At 39.8% G+C, this 25,099-nt stretch overlaps 1 protein-coding gene across 1 annotated transcript in view; it reads right to left on the bottom strand.

The window, feature by feature from the left end:
* The window catches only part of kpna3 (karyopherin alpha 3 (importin alpha 4)), a 66,926-nt gene that overhangs the window by 9,584 nt on the left and 32,243 nt on the right, over nt 1–25,099 (bottom strand). The window contains exons 6-14 of the mRNA XM_052013935.1: nt 23,550–23,645; nt 21,283–21,368; nt 18,533–18,619; nt 17,639–17,808; nt 11,272–11,316; nt 6,503–6,634; nt 5,766–5,894; nt 2,555–2,659; nt 541–612 (exon numbers count right to left, since the gene is read on the bottom strand). Of these exons, the coding sequence (XP_051869895.1) occupies nt 541–612; nt 2,555–2,659; nt 5,766–5,894; nt 6,503–6,634; nt 11,272–11,316; nt 17,639–17,808; nt 18,533–18,619; nt 21,283–21,368; nt 23,550–23,645 (922 nt within the window). The remainder of the gene's footprint in view (nt 1–540; nt 613–2,554; nt 2,660–5,765; nt 5,895–6,502; nt 6,635–11,271; nt 11,317–17,638; nt 17,809–18,532; nt 18,620–21,282; nt 21,369–23,549; nt 23,646–25,099) is intronic.

Genomic DNA, 25,099 nt, shown 5'->3' with positions numbered 1-25,099 from the left:
ATTTATAAAACTTTCAGAAAAGAAAGCTTATGGAAGCAGTATTTTTTTAAATAGGAAAACTGAGTATTAAAGCAAAAATATTATGCTAAAATTACACATATATCTATTTAGGCATCATGTCTAATTTTAGCATTATATTTTCAGAAGCTGGCAGGGTTGTGATAGCAGTGCAGTATAGATTAACTATGGTCAGATCTGGGAAGAGGCACTTTAGCTATGAGGAGATACACTTGACTTTCTTTCCATGGGCAGTTAAATGATCTGATTGTAGTGCTCAAGATTGAGAGCCTTTGACAAGGCAAAACTTGGAAAAATAGCTTCACAAGTCTGTAAAGCAAAAATACAAAATTGTCACCAAAAGATTAAAAGGTAGGGGATAGGAGAGTCTCTTCTGTGCAAGGGTTGTTAAGTCACAGATTGGTGATAATAAAAGTAGAATCCATAAAAAGGAAATGGATAAACAAAGATAAATGTGTGTAAAAACAGTAAAAATGTAGTGAAAGTCATGATTCTTTGACTGTAAAAGTATCTTTCACTTACTTGCTCCTTCTTGCCACTAATTGTCAAGTTACTGATTGCCCATGCAGCTTCTTTTTGAGTTCCAAAATCTCCCTGCAATGGAAAAAAAAATGCAGCTCAACTTTCACTGCATCATTAACAGAAATGCTACCTCAGTAACCATTTCATACTATAAAAAATTCTCAACATTCAAATAAATTGCAGAGTTTAATTAAGGGTTCTATTTTCTGAATGCTTCAACAATGAAGCAGACAGATGGTCAAGTGGAAAATGAAAATACTCTGCACGGAATTGCAAATGAAGTCTACAATGAAGAAACAAGGCTTAATAACTTTTCCTTTCGCCCTATTTAATCAGCGTCTTATTTTAGACTGACAGAACCAAGTCACAAAGTAAAATAAATTACAACTGCACCAAAGAAATTCAAGTACAGATCATCCCCAGGGTAGGGTTCCATTCCTATGAACTATTCGTAAACCAAACAGTTCGCAAGTTGGAAATGTGGCCACAAACCGAGTTCCTACATGGCAGAAGATTCCTGCAGCCCCGCAGCAGCTGGCAAATTCATATTGCCGGTGTCCCAAATGCTCGTTCGTGTTTATGGGCAGTATGTAAACTGGGGAGAATCTGTATTTAGCTTGACACAGTTATAAATGTGCATTTGTGAAACGTTTTCTTCCAAATTGCTTGAGCATCATATCCTGCCATTTTAGTTCAGGCCACAAAAATGTGACTGCATTTTACCATGGGTCACGTTTGCAGGCACATTCAAGTTACAGCAGTAAGGAAATGCTGAAGATTCCAGATTTGGGCAGTAAGGTCCAACATTTGCACCAGCTATTTAAAAAAAAATACACTGAATAAATTCGTCTGAACTATTTTCTCAAATGAGCAATGATTGGTTCACTGAATCATTTTATGAAAATAACGAAACAGTTCTTCAATTCCTTTGCTTTGCAAATTAAACAATCGTATTTAATATAGAGATAATTAGTATTTAGGTCAAATAATATAATAGTATTTAGTAGCATCAATAGTATAATAGTAATGTAATAAAACAGTATTTAGGCCGAATCTCAAATGACAATGAGTCAGAGTACAGTAAGGAGATAAAGAGTCTAGTGGAATGGTGGCATGACAACAACTTTTCCCTCAATGTCAGCAAAACAGTTGGTCACTGACTTCAGGAAAAGGGGGGGGGGTCAGTACACATGTTCCTGTTTACATCAACAGCACTGATGTCGAGAGGATTGAGAGCTTCAAGTTCCCAGGAGTGAACATCACCAATAGCCTGTCCTGGTCCAACCACGTAGACACTATGGCCAAGAAAGCGCCTATACTTCCTCAGGAGGCTAAAGAAATTTGGCATGTCCCCTTTGACCCTTACCAATTTTTATTGATGCACTATAGAAAGCACCCTATCTGGATGCATCGCAGCTTGGTATGGCAACTGCTCTGTCCGAGACCATGAGAAACTGCAGAGAGTTGTGGACACAGCTCAAAACATCACAAGAACCAGCCTTCCTTCCATGGACTCTGTCTACACTTCTCATTGTCTCGATAAAGCAGCCAACATAATCAAAGACCCCACCCACCCTGGACATTCCGTCTTCTCCTCCCTTCCATCAGGCAGAAGGTACAAAAGCCTGAAAGAATGTACCACTAGGCTCAAGGACAGTTTCTTTCCCGCTGTTATAAGACTATTGAATGGTGCCCTAATACGATAAGGATGGACTCTTGACCTCACAATCTAACTCATTATGACCTTGCACCTTCTTGTCTGCCTGCACTGCACTCTCTCTGTAACTATAACACTTCATTCTGCATTCTGTTATTGTTTTCCCTTGTACTACCTCAATGCACTAATGTGATGTAATGATCTGGATGGATGGCATGCAAAACAAAGTTTTTCACTGTATCTCGGTACATGTGACATAATAAACCAATTTACCAATTTTATTTCACTGAAATATTCTCATTATTTCAATTTCAAGTTGAAACCAAATCTATGCAAAAGCCTCATCTTTTTGCTTACCTTTGCCAGCTGATGAATAATCATGGGAATCAAACCAGCATCTATTACAGCTTGCACTTGCAGCTGGTTTCCTGCTGTAATGTTGGAGAGGAACCACACTGCTTCCTGCCGAAAACAATTCATGCAAAACATCAACCATGGATCCTGTCCACCAATCAACTGATAATTTCTTGCAGATTAGGTATGTGCACACCAGTAAAATAAGATTTAAAAGGCTTCCACGGTTAGCTCTATAAACCACAATTAGCTCTAACGATCTCCTCCCACATAAGTTGTAGACACTAAGCACTGTGTGGAATCAAATTACAACCAACTGAGGTGGAGCAGATGCAGGATGGTGAGAAAGACACTGTTTTTGGATGTTAGATGCTCAAAAACAGGAGTGGCCTGTTGCTGGAGTGTTATAAGCCGATCCAAATGGCTCTGGAAGGTATGAATATTCAACTACACCACCTCCATATTTTCATCATTCAAGCAAACAAATAAGATTAAATCCAACAAAATTAACAAGGTACTCCTACTTTAGTTCATAGTTACCAGGCTAAAGTTATGATGTAAATATATTTAACAGACCACAGAATCACAAAGTTATTTCAGAATGCCATAACCACCCACATTACCCAGACCTACCACATGGTCAATGATTTATGTTAAATTTATTCATTTTTCAGATCTGCAATTTGCTGGCTTGGCCAACATTTACTGCTCAACCTAATGAGAAGGTACTGATGAGCCACACTCTTGAACAGAATGCTGTTGGGTTGGAAATTCCAGGATTTAGACCCAGGAATAATGAAGGTATAGTGATATTTCCAAGTCAGGATGAGGTGCAACTTGGAAGGGAACTGCAACTGATGGTGTTCCATTTGCCTGATGCCATTGTCCTTCTTGGCTGAAGAAGTTGCAGCTTTGGGAGTAACTACAGTACATTTTGCAGATGGCATACGCTGCAGTCACTGTGCGCTCATGGTGGAGAATAAAGAGGGTGGTGATTGGGGTATCAACCAAGCAGGCTGCTCTGTCCGAGATAATGTCCAGCTCCTCAATGGTTGTTGGCGTTGCACTCATCCAGGGTAATACAGAGAATTCTACCATGCTCTTGAATAGTTTCTTGTAGATGGTGGAAAAGCTTTGTGGTGTTAGGGGTGAATCACGTTTTGCTGTTATCCAGCCTCTGATGTGCTCTTGTTGCCCAGTATTTATGTTCCAGTTGAGTTTCTGATCCATGGTGACACTTTCAAAGTTCATGGTGGCAACCCAGGAATGATAACGCCACTGAATATGAAGGATAACTGGCTACACTCTTGCTTGTGGGAGACGATCATATAAATGTTATATGCTATTTAATGCCTGAATATCGTTTAGGTTTTGCTGCATGCAGACAGACTACTTCATTTGCTAAGGATTCACAAATGGAATTGAACACTGTTTCGTCAGCAGTGAACAACCCCACTTAATGATGAAAGGAAGGTCATTGATGAAGCAGATGAAGATGGCTGGGTCAATGAGACACCCCCAAGAATCTCCAGCAATCATGTTCTGGCTTGGGATAATTGATCAACAACCATAACCACCTTCTCTTGTGCAAGGCATGAATCCAACCACCGGACTGTTTTCCCCTTAATAGCTGTTGACTTTCTCTTTTAAACCAGGGCACCACGTTTATTCAAATGCTTCTTTTAATCAAGGTATCACCTTACCTCTGCAATTTAGCAATATGGCCCATCTTTGGACCAAGGATTTGAAACCCAGTGGCCTTGGTGAAACCCCAATTGGGCATTGCTCAGCAGGTTATCAGTCAGTGCTGAATGACAGCACTGCTGACGACACTATCCATCATTTTGCTGATGATTCAGGGTATAATGAAAGGATACAAATCAGCCACATTGAATTTGTTGTGTTTTCTTGTGAACAAGATATATTCGGGTAAATTTTCACATTGTCAGGGTTGTAATTACGCCAGAGCAATTTGCCTAATGGTGCTGCTCTTTCTAGAACACGGGTCTTCAGTACTACAGCTGGGTTGCTGTCTGGGCTCTGCTGTTTCCAGCGCTTTCAGACAATTCTTGATATCACGTGGAACAAACTGAATTACTTTGGTGCTGGTGGGGATCTCAGGAGGAAGCTGTGATGGATCATCCACTTGGCATTTCTTGCTGAAGATGACTGTGAGTGCTTCAGCCTATTTTCAGCACACATCATCAGCCCAGAGATCATTAAGGATGGGATGTTCCTGGAACTTCCTCCTCCTGTTTAATTTTGTTACCATTTACAAGTACATGTGGCAGGACTGCAGAGTTTTTGTAAAGAGATTGCTTAACTATTTCTATTGCAGCCCAGTTTTGCAGTTTGGCATGCATTGCGGCTTCACCAGGTCGGCACCCCACTTTTAGGTAAGCCTGGTGCTACTCCTGGCACATCCTTCTACATTCTTCATTGAACCAGCGTAAATCCCTTGGTTTTCAAGTAATGGTATGGGCAGGCACGGTAGTATAGCGGCTAGCATAACGCTTTACAATGCCAGCGACCCGAGTTCAAATCCGGCCACTGTCTGTAAGGAGTTTGTATGTTCTCCCCGTGCCTGCGTGGGTTTCCTCCGGGTGCTGTGGTTTCCTCCCACATTCCAAAATCGTGCAGGTTAGGAAGTTGTGGGCATGCTATGTTGGCGCCAAAAGCGTGGCGACACTTGCGGGCTGCCCCCCAGAACAATCTACACAAAGGTGCATTTCACTGTGTGTTTCGATGTACATGTGACTAATAAATATATCTTATCTCTGATGGATATGCGGCACTATAAGGTTACAGAATACAGTGGTGATTAATTCCACTGACGCTGATGTTTTGCAAAGCCTTATGGATGTCCAGTTTTCAAACACATTTAATAAATGCTGCACTGCACACAGCTCAAGTTGGCAAAGCAAACTCAGGGAAAATCGAGGGAGAAAGATTATAAAGCTGCCAGGTCTATTGAAAAATATTCCCCTCTTCATATTTCCACCAAAAAAAATATCAGGAATCAACTAGGACCGTCAGAATGCCCAGATCTCCACGTGCTGATCATGGCAACTATTTGAGATCCACCAATTGGAACTGCTGTTATTGCTAACATACCAACTGGGAACAGTACACTACATTTTGTTACTGCCACAAGATTGATGTCACCAGCAGTGCCTCTCAAGTCAGACTGCCAAAATGCCAACTCTTTTTTTACCTTGTTGATCTTCTCTTTAGGATGGGTCAGGAGATTGGGAAAGTGTGATAGTACATCACAGTTAAGAACAACTTGTGTCTGTTCATCTGTACCCGTCACTATGTTGCCGACTGCTCTCAAGGCAGCTGTCTGCATGCAAGAGGGAAAATAGATAATGAGATACTATTCTTTTGCATATTTATTCAACTTGCTAATTAAAATTACAAGCTTTATAATTACTGTTTTTAACTATTATTAAAAACAATTGTTCATAATTATTATGGTTGCTTCGTCATTATTATTCCCACCACACATTTCCCAACATTCCTCTATGCAGATCAACTCAGGCAGTGATCGAGAAGCAAGGTGCTGCTTTCTCTCCCTTCCACCCTGGGAAACTGACCTAGAACAGAAAAGTCCTTTCACACATACACTAATACAATCTGTAGAAAAAAGTGCATTGCCACTGAGAATAGATGACTTCTTCACACCCTGTGCACCCACCCCAATGGGAAAATTCCTACAAATCAATCCTGTCACGTCACAACGTTTAACCCACAGTATTTAAGACTCAACCAAAATGTGAAATAAGTATCTGCATCTGAGCTGTAATAACCAAAAAAAAAGTGGTGAGAATGGGAAAGGTCTTTACAGAGAAATAAAAACCTGTGCTCATAGTAGACAAAAATGTTTTGGTCATGTTTGTTTTTACTTTTACTGTTCATTTGGACAGTGTGACATTTTTAATATTTTCTTACCTGAACCTTGACTTCTTGGTGACTTAGAAGTGGAACAAGGAAAGGCACCACACCTGAGTCAATCACCATCTGTATTTGTTCATTACCTCCATCTGTCAGGTAGGACAAAGCCCAGACTGTATCCACAAGTATCTTGAATATATTAAAAGAAATAATTAGATCCCATCAAAATCAAAACAGGTTAACATCGCCAATAGGGAAACCTTTCTGGTATGAACTCACAACCTATCATTTTAGCAAACATTTGAGAGTCATCATGCCAATTCATTATAGCTTCTTTACTCAGTGTAGGTGGAATGCAGAACTTGTTGCCTCACGGTAGTTGTTATGAATACACTACATGCATTTAAGAGGATGCTAAGTACATACATAGACAGAAAAATGAGTAGAGTATGTTTATAATGAGATGAATAAGTAAGAAGGGTCTCACACAGATGATAACCCAGAATAGTTAGAAGGCAAATGGCCCATTTCTGTGCTGCAAGAACAATGTGATTGCACTGTAGCACAGCAAGATGGAACATCACTGGGCTAGTACTGTACCTTCTCTCTAGAAAATAAACTACATGACAGCAAATTCATGACCACAGCTGTTAAATAATTCAATGCTCTACTACAAAGGTGTGGCATCTACTAAAGAAGGAAGCCTCACTTCTGGCTGACAAAGGGGCAATGGCTAAAAGCCCAGCCAATTGCAGGTTGGTTGGACAACTAAAGTGCTCCTGATTGTTAAAGAGGTTCCATCAATCATTGTAGCTTTCAATGGTTAAAATTCGAATGATTTATTGAGACATCAAATGCAAGAATCTATATAAACTTTAAAATCAAAAGCACTGCTCTAAAAAGGTCCTATTAGTATGAACAAATGTTTTTAATGGCAACAGGAGTGACAGTATCATAGAAACTGGCAGCAGGGAATGAGATGACAGTTATCAGCTATGAGCATCGACCTATTTGTGAACAGTAGGTTTGTGACATTGTTTGGAAACATTAAAGTGATAAAGGATAAGAAGATGATATTATAAAGGACTTAGAAGGTTAAGGAGGTTCAGCATGTCACCGAACACTAACAAACTTCTACAGATGTACTGTTGAAAGTATCCTGACTGGTTGGATACAGCAATTCAAAAGCACAGGAATGCAAGAAACTGCAGAGAGTAGTGGACTCAGCCCAATACATTATGGGCACATCCCTCCCCACCATTGAAAGTATCTACATGAGGCACTTCCTCAAGAAGGCAACATATGTCATCAAAGATTCCCACCATCCAGGCCATGCCATCCTCTCAAGGCTACCATCGGGCAGGAGGTACAAAAGCCTGAGGTCTCACACCACCAGGTTCAAGATAGCTACTTCCCTTCGGTTCTCGAACCAACCTGCACAACCCTAATCACTACCTCAGTACAGCAACGCTATGACCACTTTGCACTACAATGGACTTTGTATTTTTTTGTCCTAATTGTGTTCTTTCTTGTATAATTTTGTATAATTTAAGTTTAATTTAAGTTTAATTTATGTTCTTGTGTGTCACTGATGCTACTTGCCTGTGATGCTGCTGAAAATAACTTTTTAATTGCACCTGCGTATACATATACTTTTCGATATGACAATAAACTTGACTTCAACTTTGAAACCATTGTTGGCCAGGAAGAATTAAAATCTGCAAAAACAGCCAACTGGAATGAGCCAAGGACACTGGAAGCAGACAAACCAAATGTCTTTGTTCTTGCCCAAAGGAATGGAGGCTGCCATTTTGTGACACTGTTCTTACGGTCACCATTTTGTTGAGGTGTTTTGTGAACTGGTTCTTGCTCAGGGATGTCTTGATCTGAGCAACTGAAAGTGGACACAATCCCTACCGATAATCTGCTAAACCTGATATCATTTCCAAATAAAAAGCTGTTTATTTGGTTAGGTAGAAGCGGCAGACTAATGGAAAGAGCAGCCTGTGATCTGAAGTAGCCTGAGCCTAGTGTTTGACTGACCTGGCTGAACTGGTTTGAATTGGCCTGATGGGGAGAACACAGAAAGTAACGATGCACAAGCCTGGTGGAAGAGCAATAAAGTAATGCTGGTTGTAGCCTTGGGCCAGATCCAATGAGAAACTGACACAGGCTAGCCAGATCAGCCAGAGACAATGAAATTGAAACCCAACAGGTCGATCTGATAAGAAAGAGGATAAGAATGGAGGGTTTGGGCGTAGAAGCAGTGAAAATTCTGGTGATCAACCATTGCGGAAGTGGATGACCTCACGTCGGAAACATGGAGATTACGTCAGGATCAAGAGGGACGCCTGGCCAGCGTAAACTCCTATTCCCAGGTATTACCTTTTCTATTCTTTAACTATTCAGGGAGGGTCAGAGAAACCTAGTGGGTATGTGCACAGATATTTAGCTTTGTTTGAATTGCATATTTGTTTTTACTGAACCGATAAAGGTAATTGTCAGTTAATACAGATTCTCTTTGTGCCTAATCAATTATTATTTTTGAAGATGAATACCTGCAACACCATCTTATTCCATATCCACACAGAAATAAAAATAGGACAAGCTTTTGGATTCAACCTGCTTTAAAATATATCACAATACATATCTCTAACCTCAAAAATTATATTCCTCCTAGCTTTACATAGAATCACAGAAAAATTATGACACAGGAGGTGGCCTTTGGCTCATGTCAATGCGAGTCAAAAATCAGATACCTCACTTAATGCAACCTTTCACTGTTTAACCCATAGTCCTGCAGGTTCTGGGTCTTCAAATATACACCCAGGCCCTTTTTAAGTGTGGCAAGGGTTTCCATCTCCACCACCCTTTAAGGGACCGAGTTCTAGACGCTTACCACCCTCCAGGTGGAAAAAAAATTCTCCCCTCTAATTCTTCTACTAATTACTTCAAATCTGAGTCCCTTGATTTTTGATCTCATTACTAAGGGAAATAGGTCGTTTCCATTTACTAAATGTCATAATTTTATACACCTCAATTAATTTTCCCTTTAAGACTCCTTGGTTTGTCTATCCAATTTATCCACATAGCTAAAATCCTCCAGTCATGGTCCTCAACTCTTCTGCACAATCTTCAGTGTAATTACATCTTTCCTATAATATGGTGACTGTAGATAATGCTCAAGCTGTGCTCTTACTACTGCTGTATACATTCATAGTATAACCTGGCTGCTCTTAAATTCAGCATCTCAGCTAAAAAAGGAGAGCATCCCGTGTGCCTTTTTAACCACCTTATTGACCCCTCTTGCTACCTTTAAGGACTCCAAGGTCCTTCCGTTCCTGCAAACTTTTCAGTATCTTTCCATTCACTATATATTCCCTTGCCTTGTTGAAACTTCCCAATTGCATTACCTCACACTTCCAAGGATAAAATTCCATTTGCTGCTTTTTTATCCAACTGACCCGACAGTACTTGCTTGGATTTTACCTGCCAGAAGTTTTTTTATGCCCTCTCTTTGCTTCCCTAATTGCCCTTTTCATTTCTATAAAAGTTCACTTTATTTATTTGTAGGTTGTCTCTAGATTTTCTCCATTTATCAGACCTTGGCTCAAACATTTAACCTAGGGGTTACCCCTTTGCATCTTATGCCCTCTTTACAACTTACTTTCTTACCTCTGTGTCATCAGCAAGCTTAGCAACCACACCAAAAGTACGTTCATACAATCATTTCTATAAATTGTAAAAAGGTGAGGCCCAGCACATATTCCTGTAAGACACCACTCGTTACATCTTGCTAACCAGAAAAAGAGCCATCCTCCTGCCAAACTAGTTTAAACTCTCCACAACAATACAAACAAATCTGCCAATAAGGATGCTGTCCCTGATGAGATGTAAACCCACCTCCCTCAGAAGTGACTGCATTGGCCCAGAAATCAAAAGCCCTCCCTCCTGCACTATCTTTCTAGCCATGCATTTATCTGTAAGATCCTGCCATTTCTGTACTCACCAGCATGTGGCACTGAGAGTAATATGGAGATTACCACTTTTGAGTTTCTATTTTAGTTTCTTTCCTAAAAATCTACCTGCAGAACCTCCTCCCATTTTCTACCTATGCTGTTGGTTTAATTTTAAATCATGACCTTTGGATGTTCATCTTCCCCCTTAAGAATTTTCTGCAGTTTTATCCTTTGCCTTGGCACCAGAAAAGCAACATACTCTCTTGGACTACGTTGCAACCATAGATGCTTGCCTAACTACAGAATCACCTATAACTATTTATCTCTTGAACTTTCTTCTCCCTCCCTGTACAACTGAGCCAGCTGTGGTGCTATGGTCTTGGCTCTGGCAGGGCTCAACAGAAGAATTCTTTTCTCTATTGGTGCTCAGAAGTGAATGCTACCCAGATGCTTGAGGGGTCTCCTGAATTATCAGCCTGATCCCTTCTTCCCCCCAGCTACTAACCCATCCCCTCTCTACCTGCTGTTGAATTGTGGGAGACTACCTCCAGTATAGTCCTATCCACAAAACACAGACAGAGTGGAGCAACATCAGCTGTTGCTCAAGTTCCAAAGCTCAGAGTATGAGCTCCAGTTGATGATATTTCCTGCACCTGTGAGTGTTCAGGACACTGGATACATCTTGGAATTCCTCTATGACACAAAATGTGCTTTCGCAGATCTAAGGTCCCATGTTCAAATTTCTTGAATCACCAAGAAGTCTCACTACATGTGAAATCCTGCGTGCAGTAAAATTAATCAAATCTAAGAATACACATCTCCAAAAGACTGAAAGTTTTCCCTGACGCAAGTCTGTTTATCACTTACATTAATGTCTGTGTGGTATATCAACACACATAATGCTGGTAGAATCTGTGGGGAAAAGAAAACAATACATTAGATGTTTAAATTCTTAGACTAAATGAAACAGCATGAAATAAACCTGCGAGGCAGTAGTTACAAAATGTATAAGAACAATTAGTCATTTTTTCTCTTTTTGGAAGTATTTCCTATGATCTTACATGATTAAGCATTTTTCACAGACAGTTGACACTTTAATTGAACAAATAGCTACTAGAGATAACTGTCAAATAATTTGTGATCAATGCCAATGACGAGAGATTTAACTAAGGTGGGAAGGCAAGAGATGAAAAGGCAGCGAATAATGGAAATGGACAGTCGATGTTACAGGTCGAGACACTTCAGCTGGATGAAGGGTCTCGATCTGAAACGTCAAATGTCCCACTGAGTTCTTCCAGCTTTTTGTGTGTTGCTGCAGACTCCAGCATTTGCAGTTTCTTGTGTCACCAAATAATGGATGCTGGGAGGAGTTTAAATGACTAATTCATTCAGGAGGGGTTGAAGAAAGACTGAAATAGGGGAGGGGGGGGGAGGAAATGTGAAAGTATATGGGAAGGGAGGAAGAAGTGTGAGAGTCAGGGACTGGCGTGGGAGGGGCATCCTGAGGGCAAAAAGGGATGGGGGGGGAGGGAGAACATGAGGGGTTGGGGAGGGAACACAACAGCTGTGATGGGATTGGAGGGGTCTTGAAGGTGGGGGGTCTGGGAAAGGCGGGGGGAGAAGGATGATCTGAGGGCTTGGGGGAGCTTGAGAGGTGGGGAACGACTAAGGGCGCGGATAACCAACGACGGAGGGACGGGGGGAGAATGACCCAAGGATACAAGGAGATGGGATGGGGGGGGCGGGAACAACCTGAAGATGCAGGAGGAGGGAAAATGCCCCGAGAGTGTGGAGAGCTAATCTGAAGGCAGATGGCGATGGGAGTTATGAGTTGAGTGCTTTGTGTGGTGGGGGGGGAGCGAGAATGTTGGGGGCCCCAAGGATGCTGGGGGGCACAGTGGCCATGGGAATGTGGGTGGTCCACAAGGCCATGGTGAGAAGACTGCGAAGCAGGGAATCCTTGGCCAGTGGCGAGGTGAAGGAGCGGGTGGCTTCTTGAGATCATTGGGTCAGAGGTGGCCTGCAGAATTTACAATGATCTGAAATAGCTTAACATGGAAAATGGGAAGTCATCAAAGAGGAATAACTGAAGGTGATGTGGTAATGATATCAGTTTCAGTACTAGAAGGCCTCAAGCAGGAACAGAGTTGTTGAATGTTATGATGGTAGAAGCCATTGATCAATGTGGGAGGCAAGGAAGCTGGATCAGAGGCTTTGAAAGGGGAAGGGGAGATTTGGCTGTGGGCAAGGTGATGTGGTAATGGCAGTTCAGCTAAGAGCTACAGAGTTATATCAGTCCATCTCCTCTTTACACACATGCTGAAAAGCTGTGATATCATTTCCAGTTAACAAAAAAACTGGATTAGACTAGTTTGTTATCCACTGCGAGAAATACCTGTATAATAAAACAAATATCAAAGGTCAAGCGGATATGTAAGACATTTGTAAGATAAGCTTTGTAAGCTTGTCAAGCTCGGTTTGTAAGACAAGCTTTTCACTGTACCTTGGTACAAGTGACAATAATAAACCAATACTAATATTCTGTAAACCAGCATTTTCTCAATAGGATTGCATTTGAATTAATAACCACTGCTAGCCAAGTCCTAATGGACATCAATGCCAGAATAAGCTTGATAAGATTGTGAAAGAATATCAGAGGGGAAAATCCTACCTGACCTTGTCCTGATCTATCTACCAGTTGTAAATACTTTTGTTCATCATCTTTGCCAGGAGTGCCCACTATACAGTCCTTGTGGAGGTATCCTCCTTTATACTCTGTGGGGGACAGGCAGAAGAATGTGGGGGCAGGCACATACTGAATGAGATAGCAGAAGAGATGGAGCAACTCAAACCAGGACACCTATAAGATGCCAAGGTCCCTCACTATCATTACCACTAAACCAGGGGACAACTCTGGATCAATTAAGAGTAGAACAGCATTCCAGGAGCACCACAGGACAACCCAAAGCAACAACACAAAACATGCTTGAGATACAGAAATAGCATGCTATAAACAGAGCAATTCTCCAAAATTCTGTAGTCCTGCCACACTCAGTCATCACAAGTAGTGAGTAATTATCCAAGAAAGAGGAGGAGAATCCACGAACGTTGCCATCCTCAGTAAGTGCAAAAGGCAAAGCTGAAATGCTTGCAACCATCCACAGCCAAAATAGAAATGCAGAGCATTTTTTAAAATGGTGATAGAACAAATGATGTTGGTGCTCAGAGGGACCCTAGTGTCCTAGGAAAATAAATCACTGTAAGTCAATATGCAGGCACAGAAAGCAACTGAAAACTGTATGTTGGTCTCTATTGGAAGAGGGCAAGAGTACAAGAGGAGAAGTGTCTTGCTAAAATTATAAGTGAGACCATATCTGGAACACTGCACAGGATCTGATCTCCCTACCAAAGAAACAATATATTTGCAGCAGAGTGAGTGTGGCATATACACCAGAGTAATTCCTGGGATGGTGGGTTTGTCATAAAGCAGAATTGAAGGTGATTTCATTAAAACAAACAGGGCTCGACAGACAAGTCAATAATGTTCCATTAACTGGGGATTCTAGAATCAGGAGTCAGTCTCAACCATTCAAGATGGAGAAATGAAATTTCTTCACCAAGCAGGTAGCAAATCTTTAGAATTCTCTACATAGAGGATTTGGAAGCTCAGCTGCTAAGTATTTGCAAGACAAATCGATAGATGTTTAGATAATGAAGGAATAACTGAGGCAAAAAAACTAGCCATATTGGATGGAAGATCAGGCACAATGGGCCAAAAGGCCACCTCCAGCTTCTATTTCTTACATTATGTGCCAGATGGATGATTCATCTCAGTCTCCTCCTGACAGATGCAAGCTTGAATCATTTCACATGACAATCAAGAAATAATTCAGTGTGCTGCATACAGCAAAGGCTCTGGGTCCTAACCAGATTACAGCTGCAATGCTGAAAATTCCAGCTCCAAAACCATCTCCACCTCTAACAAGACTGTTTCTTACACAGCTGCAGCACTGACATCTACCTGACAACATGGATCTGGGCATGGCCTATCCATAGAAAGCAAGACAAATTGAATCTGGTGAATTGTCACTCTGCTCCGAAATCAACAAATTGATGGAAATTGTCTTTGACACTGACAAGGCAACCAATGCTCCCAGCAGCATTTAGTCACCAATCACTTGGTTCCAAAGCTCATTATTGTCTGGTTTGCATCCGACAAATAGAGGAGGTGTGATAAAGAGGTTTGCAAACAATATAGAAGTCTATGTAGTCGAAGGTGAGACTGCAGGAAATCAATGGTCTAAATACTTGAGCAGAAACATGGCAAATGAAATTTAATCTAGAGAAGTCTATGGTAATATATTACAGAAGGCGCAACAAAGCAAAAGGAATGTACAATGAATGGAAGGATGCCGAATGGTGTGGAGGAACAAGGGACCTTGGAGTGCAAATCCTTTTTTATTCATTGATGCACAGAATACAAAAGGAGGGAAGTTATACTTGATGTGTATATTACACCAGTTAGACCACAACTAAAGCACTATGTACAGTCCTGGTGACCACATTATAGGAAAGAAGTGATTGCACTAGAGAGGGTATGGAGAAGATTTTCAAGGATATTTCTAGATCTGGAAAATTATAGCAAAGAATAATAATTAGCTAAGCTAAGGTTGTTTTCTTTTGAGCCAAGCCTGTTGGGGGGGGGGGGGGGGGGGGGGGGGAAGCAATTGTGGGAAAATTATGAGGGACGTAGATACATTAAGTAGGAAGCGGATAATTCCCTTAACAAAAAGGTGAAAAACCACAAGGCTTAGATTTAAAGTAATTGGCAGAGAGTGAAAATAAAAGACTGCTTGTTTTCATCTAGATGGTGGTAGATGTCTGGAACATTGCCTGAAAGGGAATATAAAATGGACGTGTACTTGAAGAGTCATAACCTGCAAGGTCACAAACCCAGAGTCAGAAGATTTAGGTTGGATAGTCCAAATGGTCTACTTCTGTAGATCTTCTATGATAATTCCAGAGGGTGACGGGAGTATTAATGTCTTTGACATCGAGCCACTGCTTGACCAAGTGTGACATCAAAACGTGAGTAAAATCGAAGTCATTGTGAATCAACAAGTTCTGGCACCACCAAGGATAATGATTGTGGTTGCTGGAGGCCAATCATCTCAGCCCCGGGACAACACTGCAGGAACTCCGTGGGGCAGTATTCTGGTCTCAACCATCTTCAGATGCCTCATCAATAAACTTCACTCTACAATAGGATCAGAAGTGTTGTTCTCAAACAATATATGGTATTCAGTTTCATTCACAGCTTCTCAAATGATGAAGCACAGTATCTTGCATGCAGCAGACGTAGGACAATGTTCAAACTTGAACCAAAAAGTAGTGTGCAACATCTGCACGACATCAGTGTCAGGGAATGACCAACTCCAACACAAGAGAATCTAATGACCTCCCACCAACATTAAGTGGCCTTACTCTTGTCCAATTCCTCACCATCAATACCCCAGTGGTCACCACTGACTAGAAACAAAACCAGTCACTGCAGGCATAAGAGTAGGTCACAGATTGGGCATTCTGCAGAAAGTGGTTCACCTTAAACTCTCCAAAGCCCTTCTACTGCTTTAAGGTAGAAGCCAGGAGTGTGATTGAATGCAGTTCACTCGTTTAGACGTGTAAATCCAACAATCAAAAAGCTCAACACCATCAAGGACAAAGGAGCATCATTGAATGGCACTCTATACACTAAACAGTCACCTCCTCTACCAGTGATCTTTGACAGAAGCAGTGTTTATAATCTTCAAAATGCTTTTCAATGCTATTTGCAAAACAGCAACTCCTATCGCCTAAGACAAGACGACACTCATAGAAGCACCCTCATTTCCAAAAGCCTCACACCAAACCAACTAACCAACTTCAAAATACATTGCCATTCCATCATCATCATTAAAGCTGGAGGCCAATCATCTTACTTCTCTACTACTTCACCCCACTTCACAGGATTGTCTTCACATGTCCTGCAGCAACTCAAGAAGATGGTTCAACATAAATTTCACATCAGCAATTTGGAACTGCCAGTAGATGCTGTGTGGCCTGCAAATCCCATATTCCATGAATAAATAAAGTAGCAGCTATTGATGACCAGAAGCGGTAGCCAGGGTGAAACCAAATGATGTGCCTCTTTGCTATGAGCCAAATATCCATGGGGTTTGAACCTCACACCTCTAAATCAGTCCCACTACAAGGTGCTAGCCTTAGGTCACTGGCAGCACGCTCATTCAAACCTGAAGGGTGTCTTTTCTAGGTCCAGTCCAGAGACTGAACACATGACGTGGGCTGATGTTTCAGTGTAGTAGTTTGATGTCTGCACTGCCAGAGGTACCATATTTCAGCCGAGATGTTAAACTAATTCTGTATGTCCTCTTAGATGGATGCAAAAGAATTGCATCTGATTCTCCAAAGAACAGATGATGTTTTGTCTTGAATAACATTTATCCATTAGCAAACAGCACCAGAAAATTATCATCTGGTATTTTTAATCACATTGCTATTGCAGGACATTATGTGCAACTTAGCTACTGCATACCTATGTTATAACAGTAAACGTATTAAAAGAGGACTTCATTGTCTGCACAGTATTTTAGGATGTTATACAGTTGTGAAAGGCACCATATAAGTGCAAGTGTGTATTCACATCTGCTGTTTTACCTTAAGTATATGGCATATTGTCATACTGTAGCTTTCATGAAACAAAGTACTATTTCTGACCTAATTAAGTTTTACGCGGATACTTACATCAATGAAAATAACGGGACCAATAACTGATGTTAACAATTCCAAATACTTGGCATGCACCTGAATTCACCATGTTTAGCAAGGACTCTTAGTTGTCTAGAAAATCAAGGATCTCTTGTACAACCTCTAAAAGGATGTGCCCTTATTAAGAATATTCATTTGAAAGCGAGAAACAAATACTTTTGCTGTATACTAATTCTCAGTGCTAGGCTGACCTCAACACCCCTCGACACCACAGGCAATATTTTTAATTGTATGTATTCTTTACAAAAAGGATGTTTTCACATTTACAAGTTTGCTATCTTTGCAGGTCTGTGATAATGAAATTTCATGAGTTATGGCACAAAGAAATTTGCGTTTGAAAGTATATTTGTGCCGGCCAAAAGTACAAGGTATTCACTCATAATAACCAAAGTCAGTCCAATCTCTTTACCTCCTGAACAGTCTCCATTGGTGGTGGCGGATCCTTATTTCTGCAGAGGTTAACTATGACCCATGTGACGTTACGAAGGAAAGTGATGGGAATGGAGGGATTGATGAAGGACAGAAGAGGTTTAACAACTCCCAGTGAGATGACGTAGTCTCTACACCGAGGACCATCACCTAAAGAAGTGGAAATGAAAGGGCTTGCATTAGAGATGAGAACCTAGAAAGTTAGATGAAAGGAGCAATGCTGTGGCTGTTGCACATACAACAGTTTGATGAAAATGTTGATGCAACAACTCATCAAAACAGTTAAAAACAAAAATGTGACACTTTGGTGGTTTGTTCGAAAGATTGTTCACAGGTACTCAATAATAGAATTGCATACCAAAGGAGAAAGCTATGCACATTTGTGCTTGCTCTTTGAATGTGTCAAGTTTGCACTACTCCACTGCTCTTGGCCCACTTTCTGTTGATTCTACTTTCACCACACTTCCAGATAGTGCAGTCTTCACTAAAACACATCTCTCCATAATTGCTTTTGACAAAACTCTGATTTAAACATGCTGTCAAAGTTTCTCCTTATTTACTCTATTCAAAATCCCTCATAATTAAGAGCATTTCAGTTAAATCCTTCCTAACAGCATCTACTCTGTAAACAATTCCACTTCCTCAAATCTCTGAACATTACTCATCCCTTGCATTATTCTAATAAATTTCCACAGCACCCTCTCCAAAACAATAAATTCCTTCGTAAAGTGCAGTGCAAAAAAAATGTAAATTTAAAATTAAATTTTAAAACTTAGCGTAACTTTTTTGCTTTTGCACTTAATACCTCTATTTAACAAACCAAGGAACCCCACATGCTTCCAACGCATTAAGGCGGATTTCCAGCATTACAAACCTATGATGTTTCCTAGAGCCCAGACTGCTTGTTCACAAACGTTCTGATGAGGGGAGTGAAGTAATCGCAGAAAGAGGGGTACAGCATCTAGAACCAAAAGACAGTATGTTAGCTTCATTCTTTTCAAGTTGATTAATTCCTGAACTACTGCAATACAGAAAAAAGAAACAAAAGATGCAGATTAATTAGCAGTTACATTTAGAGGATTTGGTTTTGAATAAGCCAAGAAAGCATTTCTTTAACAAGTTTGACCTTCCAGTTGAAGTTGCCATTTTCTTTTTACACAGCAGGGGAATAATTCAGCACACTATTTCTCAGGCTACCAAAGCCTGACATAGGAATAAAAGATTTGGATATCTCATTTCTTTCAATATGGGGAAAATAACAATGCGTACAATTAAACATTTCATCCTTCTGATTATGTGTATACATCAATAGGATGAGGAACTAATGGTAAATTAAAAGTATCACATAATAAATATATTGCTCAACCAAATTTATTTGGTTTAAATTTAATTCTTCCTATAGATTACTGACACTGTTAAATTACAAAGTGATAACGAAAACATTGTTTAGTGCTGGTGCTGACAATCTCACAAGCAGCTGTGTAAACTCTGCAAAAATGAAGAAAACAAAACAATTACTGAAGGACTTACTGTCCCAGTTCTTCACCAAATAGATAGGATGAAATGTAATCCCACTTAAAAAAGTAATTCTCTGCTAACTCAGCCAACTGTATAAGCATCTGCATTCTCTCAGATATTAAACCATCAACAAGTCAAAAGTTCCTGAAACTCAAACAGCTGAAAACCACTGTTCTCTGTCTCTGCTATGTTGTGTCATTATTTCCTTTAATCTCAGCTATGAACCCTGCACAGCCTGTCCACTGAGACTACTAAATTCAACCTTTCACTGAAATCTCTGCTTTTCCTTCAGACTCAATTTCTTCATTGTTCTCACTGCTATTCTCCCATTTCCAACCTCTCTAAATATTACCCAACCTAAATCGTATGTAATATTCCACTTTCTCAATGACCCTGTCCTTGTTAACCTACAAGAGCTCAATGTCTGTGTCCTTTATACCAACTACATCCTCTTCCATACTCTTCTGTCCTCGATCTGTGGCCATAAAAACTTCATTAACTATTTTAGGTAAGTTTTCAGTCACTCCTCCAAATGTCTTCTCCTGTAGGTTTAGTTGGTTTGCTTATTCGCCGTAAATGATCTTGAGAAAGTTCAAGTTAAATGCAAGTGCCTCCTATTGATATTTTAATTATTGCAACACAGTTTTCAAATGCATCTGTAATAGAACTGCTAATAATTCACCCCAAAAGATAAGCTTATATGTTTTTATAATGGAGAGAGGAGATGTAGAAAGGTTACTGGAGGGAATCCAAGAAAGTAAATTCAAGATGACCGAAATCTCTTGCACCAATAGTAGTGCGAAAGGATGGAAGAGAGAATGGCACTGCCAAAGTACTTAGAAAAAAGTTGAGTTCTATTTTGGGAAGAAGTTTACAGATCACTAGTCAATATAGTGCATTGAGTTCATTTATCAGCCCAAACACTTCACTGAGAGAATGAAATAAGCAGTAGAGAAAATAGAGGAAGGAAGGAAAGGATTTAGAAAAACTGCCTAACCTTGCATTCAAAATGACTTTAAAAGATGGAGCAATTTGTGAGAACAGCATTAACTGTGTTTAATTTTGCCACCAACTGAAGAAATGCAAGACCACCAAAATCAGAGGAGTGCATGGTGTGGGTTGGAGAAGGCTACTGAAATGCAGTGGCAAAAGCCAAGATATATTTTTAAGCAACCTCAAGAGTTTTGATTTACAGCACACCGGGAAAGAAAAGCCAATGGGAGTCAGCAAAGAGGGGATGATTTATGAAGATGTGCTACATTTGAGGAAGTTGGCACTGAGTCTCTAGACATTGGGCATTGCACAGGGAAAAGTTCAGCAGCCTGACATTGTAGAATTGAAGAAACGGCTAACAAGTATAGATAAGTGTTAGTGAAATACTGGAGGAAAATGACACATGCCTTTGGTTGATGTTTGTAAACTCTAGCATACCAACAAAAAGAAATCACAGGTTTGGAACAGAGGACGATGGAGAAACTTTTGCCGGTTCTTTTGAGGTTAAGGGTACCTACCTGAGTTAGATGGACTAGAAAAGAGAGCGCTGGAGGAGGACAGAAGGATTTATCATGATGTATACCGCTCAGAGATTAAGAAAGAGAGGGAAACAAAAGTAGCATCATTGTCACAGCCACAAAGAGCATCAGTGACTTTGACTTAGTGCCTCAATGTTACATGCAGGACAAAAGCCAAATCTGAGTCATACCAAAACTATATACAACTCAAAAAATAAAACTTAAATACTCATTTGTACAATCACTGCTTCATAAAAATATGCAAAAGTACTTGGCATTGATGATTAGACAAAAGAAATTAAATTTACATTTAAATTAAAACCCTTTCATACTTTAGTTGAAAATCAAATCGTGTCTATGACACTTACACTGACTGCATGTCTAGGAACTGTTTTCTTTGTAATCACAATGCTGTTATAAATCGAAACTCAAATTATTCCTGCAGTGAAGCCCCATTCTTAATTAGTATTGTTATTTCATTGTACTTACTCATTATTTTCTAATCGATATTAAGCAATAAATTAAGTAACAATACAAAACAATTAATAAACTGCCAATACATTAATATCTCCAATGGATTGGTTCTGTCACTTACTTGCTTCAACCACTGCTTGAGTTTGTGCAGAAGTCCCAGATGCTATATTAGTCAACGCCCAAGCAGCTTCAAATTGAAGGGATGGACTGCAAGATCAATAAGAGTTTATAACTCTACTGTGACAAATCACAAACACCAAACATTTTGAAAGATGTAATTATATAGGCTTTAATGACATTTTCACTGTATTAAAATGAGATTTATAGCAAGAATTAAAGCTTCTAGTTGTTACTTAATGTTCAATCCAATGGACCCTGGCTACATGATCAAAGCCCAACAAGACCCTACTATTTATGTTGCGTTCAGTTCAGGACATGTTTGAAAAAAAATTCCCTGGCTTTGGTCAGATCACCTGGACAGGCTCTATATGAATAAGAATAAAAAGTGATTCACTGTGACTTCAGTTCTGGGTGGTGATGTGTATGCTGTATCCTGGGTGGGGAGCTCTATGCACTGGCAAGCCAGGAGGCATTGACCCAGGCAGAAAGGTAAGAGAAATGGTCCAGTGGCAGGGAGCCATGCAGCAAAACTCAAATGAATGTCATCAAACTGATGGAGTCCCAAGCCAGAGCAATAGCCCTTCCCCAAGTGCCTGGCTATCCGACCCAAAACTGACAGGATCCAACTGTATGTGTCATGCTCAAGCTGGGTTCAGTTTGGATGTGATCGGGTTGGGTTCAGACTGAGTTTTAATTTTGTAACTTGCACATCTGTAGCATGCAGATGCTGATCAACTTCCAGTTTGCATCTTTCACACTCTCTAGCAACATAGTGTCACCTATTCAAGGCACCATACATTATATTGTTGAATATATTTACTATTAAATAAAGGGCAGCAATCTTACAAAATATGGTCCCACTCAAGATAGAAAAATTAAGAAAATGATACTGCTTGGCTGATTTCATAGAAATATGTACTGACATCCCAGCAATAAATTCAGTACCACCATCGCTCACCGCTACAGTCTTTGTTCAACACATATTCAACACCAAAAATTGACTAAAGGCTATCAAATATTCAATCTCAACTGATTGAATCGATGCTTAAAATTGCCACGAAACCACATAACTAAGATCTATTTTTTCCCCAAATTATAATATTCGTTGGCAATGGTGGACATAGGAAGAAAGAATTATGTTGTTCTGAGCTGCAGAATGTATTGATCTAGAGGCTACTCTTGCCACTGTCAGCTTTGGTCTAAACCGTCTACAACCATGTGATCAAAGGATATCCACAATGAAGGCCTTCTACCCTAGTGACGGAACCCAATGCAGTGAGGACATCCTCCAGTGTCTCATCACACTTTGTATATAAGTTCTGGCTTTCCAATAATCAATGGTACTACTCAAGGTGGCTTAAGGACTTTACCTAGCATGCATTTCTTTCAATGACTGGCACATTGGGTTTGATTATGAAATGAAAATGGCAGAGCACAAATTAAAATGAGATCCAAGATCACAAAAAAAAGCTTGATTTCTAATACTAAACACCAGTGTTCACAGGGTGCTGAGCATGTGAATAACTGCTCAATCTCAAATTCTACAAAGTAGGGACTTTTCTCTCCAGAAAGTACAGCAAATATTGAATAATATTTGCATTATAATATTTGTATTAATTATAGCATAACATACAGCAAAAACTCTGGGCCAATAGAAATAGAGAAAAAAAGTCAACTGGATGTTTTTTCCTCTACTATCAGTCCAGAGTTTTTGCTGTATGTTATTATGCTATGAATAATGGTATACTGAAAATGAATAGTTTCTTTCAGCATACCCTTCATTGAAGCAAACATCAGCAGCAGACATCTCATGATACTATAGAAAATAACTAACTCTTGTTCAACAACTGGTGAACATCAATTTCCAAAATTCAAAACTCAGGCATAATCTAAATCAGCACCAAGCCAAACCTTATTAGCAAAAAGCATCCATATGCATTACCAGTCAATTCCCACTTCAGTTTTGCAACAAAAATAACATCTCAAAACATCATCTTTAATGTTTTAAAACACTAACTCCAATCGCAGGTCTCACTGTTGTGCAGTGTTTAAAATGCTATTATCAATAAACAAAACTTAACTACTAAACTCAAGGGAGACATTAATGGAAGGTTACTTTGATAGGATTAGACAAAGAAAGACGGGCGGGAACTCGATAAATGGAATAACTGTTGGGTGAATGGCTTATTTCTGTGACTTCAACATCTTTCATAATTAATAGGTCAATGAAAAGTAAACGATGAAGACTGTCATATTTCAAACACTTACTTGTCATCTCTCTCAAGACACTGGACTAGCACCGGTAAGATACCAGAGTTTATTAACTCATCAATTGGTGGATTTCTATCACTCGATAGCAACTTCCTGCAAGATTTTAAGGAATAACAAAATTAGAAATACAAATTAAATTCTCCATTTCCATCTACAATAAATAAAATATATTAATCATAACATAGATGTAGACATACATTTACAAAGAATCACTTTTAAATAAACTGCAATTAAAGCTGTGCAGCTTTGCAATGATATTCAGAATAGCATCAACAGCCCAACCATTCAATTAAAATCTTGACTTTAAATACATTAGTGTCTAAGTGCTTCTAAATAAAGATGAAAATTACTTTACATTACCTGAAAACAATAATCTATGACAAAGTTATTAATCCTAATTTATTTACTTTTTAAAAGCTGATTAATGTATAATTGGCATCACTTTGCTTATCTTTTTTAATTCAAGCAGCCTCCGTTTCTATTGAATTATATCAATGGAAACATCAGTGGATAGTTGCAATGTAACTCCATCATTCCTAATGGAAAAACTGTGCTCATTAATTGCTCCTGACTTTACAGTGCATTTTAATTAAACATGCACAACACAGCGATCAGTGCTGGGACCTTCGTTGTTTGTAATATATATTAATTACTTGGATGTGAATGTAGATGGTGTGATTGGTAAGGTTGCAGCTGAAATAAAAATTAGTGGTGCTGTGGATAGTGAAGAAGGTTGTTTAAGGCTATATCAGGATATAGATCCATTGGGAAGTTCGGCAGAGTATTGGCAGATGGAATGTAATCCTGACAAGTGTGAGGTGAAGCATTTTGGGACATCATATAGGGGTAGAACATATATAGGAAATGGAAGGGTACTAAGGAATGTTGATGAAGAGAGACCTTGGGGTACAAGTCCACAGTTCTCTGAAAGTGGCAATGCAGGTAGATAGGGTGGTGAAGAAGGCATATGACATGCTAGCCTTTATAGGTTGGGCATGGAATATAAAAGTTGGAACATTATGTTTCAGCTTTACGAAACAATGGTTACATTCTGTTGCAGTTCTGGTCACAACATATTGCGATGGAGAGAGTGCAGAAAAGATTCACCAGGATGGTGCCTGGATTGGAAGACTTTCGTTATGGGAAAAGAGTGGATTAATGGGACTTGCTTTCCCTGGAATGAAGGAGGCTGAGGGGTGACCTGATAAAGGTATATAAAATTATGAGTGTCAAAGGGTAGACAGTCAGAATCTTTTTACCATGGTAGGAGTATCAAAAACAAGAGGAATAGGTTTAAGGTGAGAGGAGGATGCATAAAAGGGATCAGAGGGGAAAGTTTTTTTTAAACAGAGAGTGGTTGATATCTGGAAGGTGCTATCAGAAGAGGCCATAGAATCAGATACAATCACTATGTTTAAGAGACATTTCGACTGGCACTTGAATAGGCAAGGCATTGATGGACACAGTCCTAATGTGGGCAAATGGGATTAGAGTAGATGGCAAAAAAGGATGGATGTGGTAGGTGAAGGGCCCATTCCTGTGCTGTA

Source organism: Pristis pectinata, chromosome 4 (genome assembly GCF_009764475.1).
Source record: "Pristis pectinata isolate sPriPec2 chromosome 4, sPriPec2.1.pri, whole genome shotgun sequence".
Classification (NCBI taxonomy): Eukaryota; Metazoa; Chordata; class Chondrichthyes; order Rhinopristiformes; family Pristidae; genus Pristis; species Pristis pectinata.
Note: the sequence above shows the minus strand (reverse complement) of the source record. Positions and strands in the feature narration are given on the sequence as shown.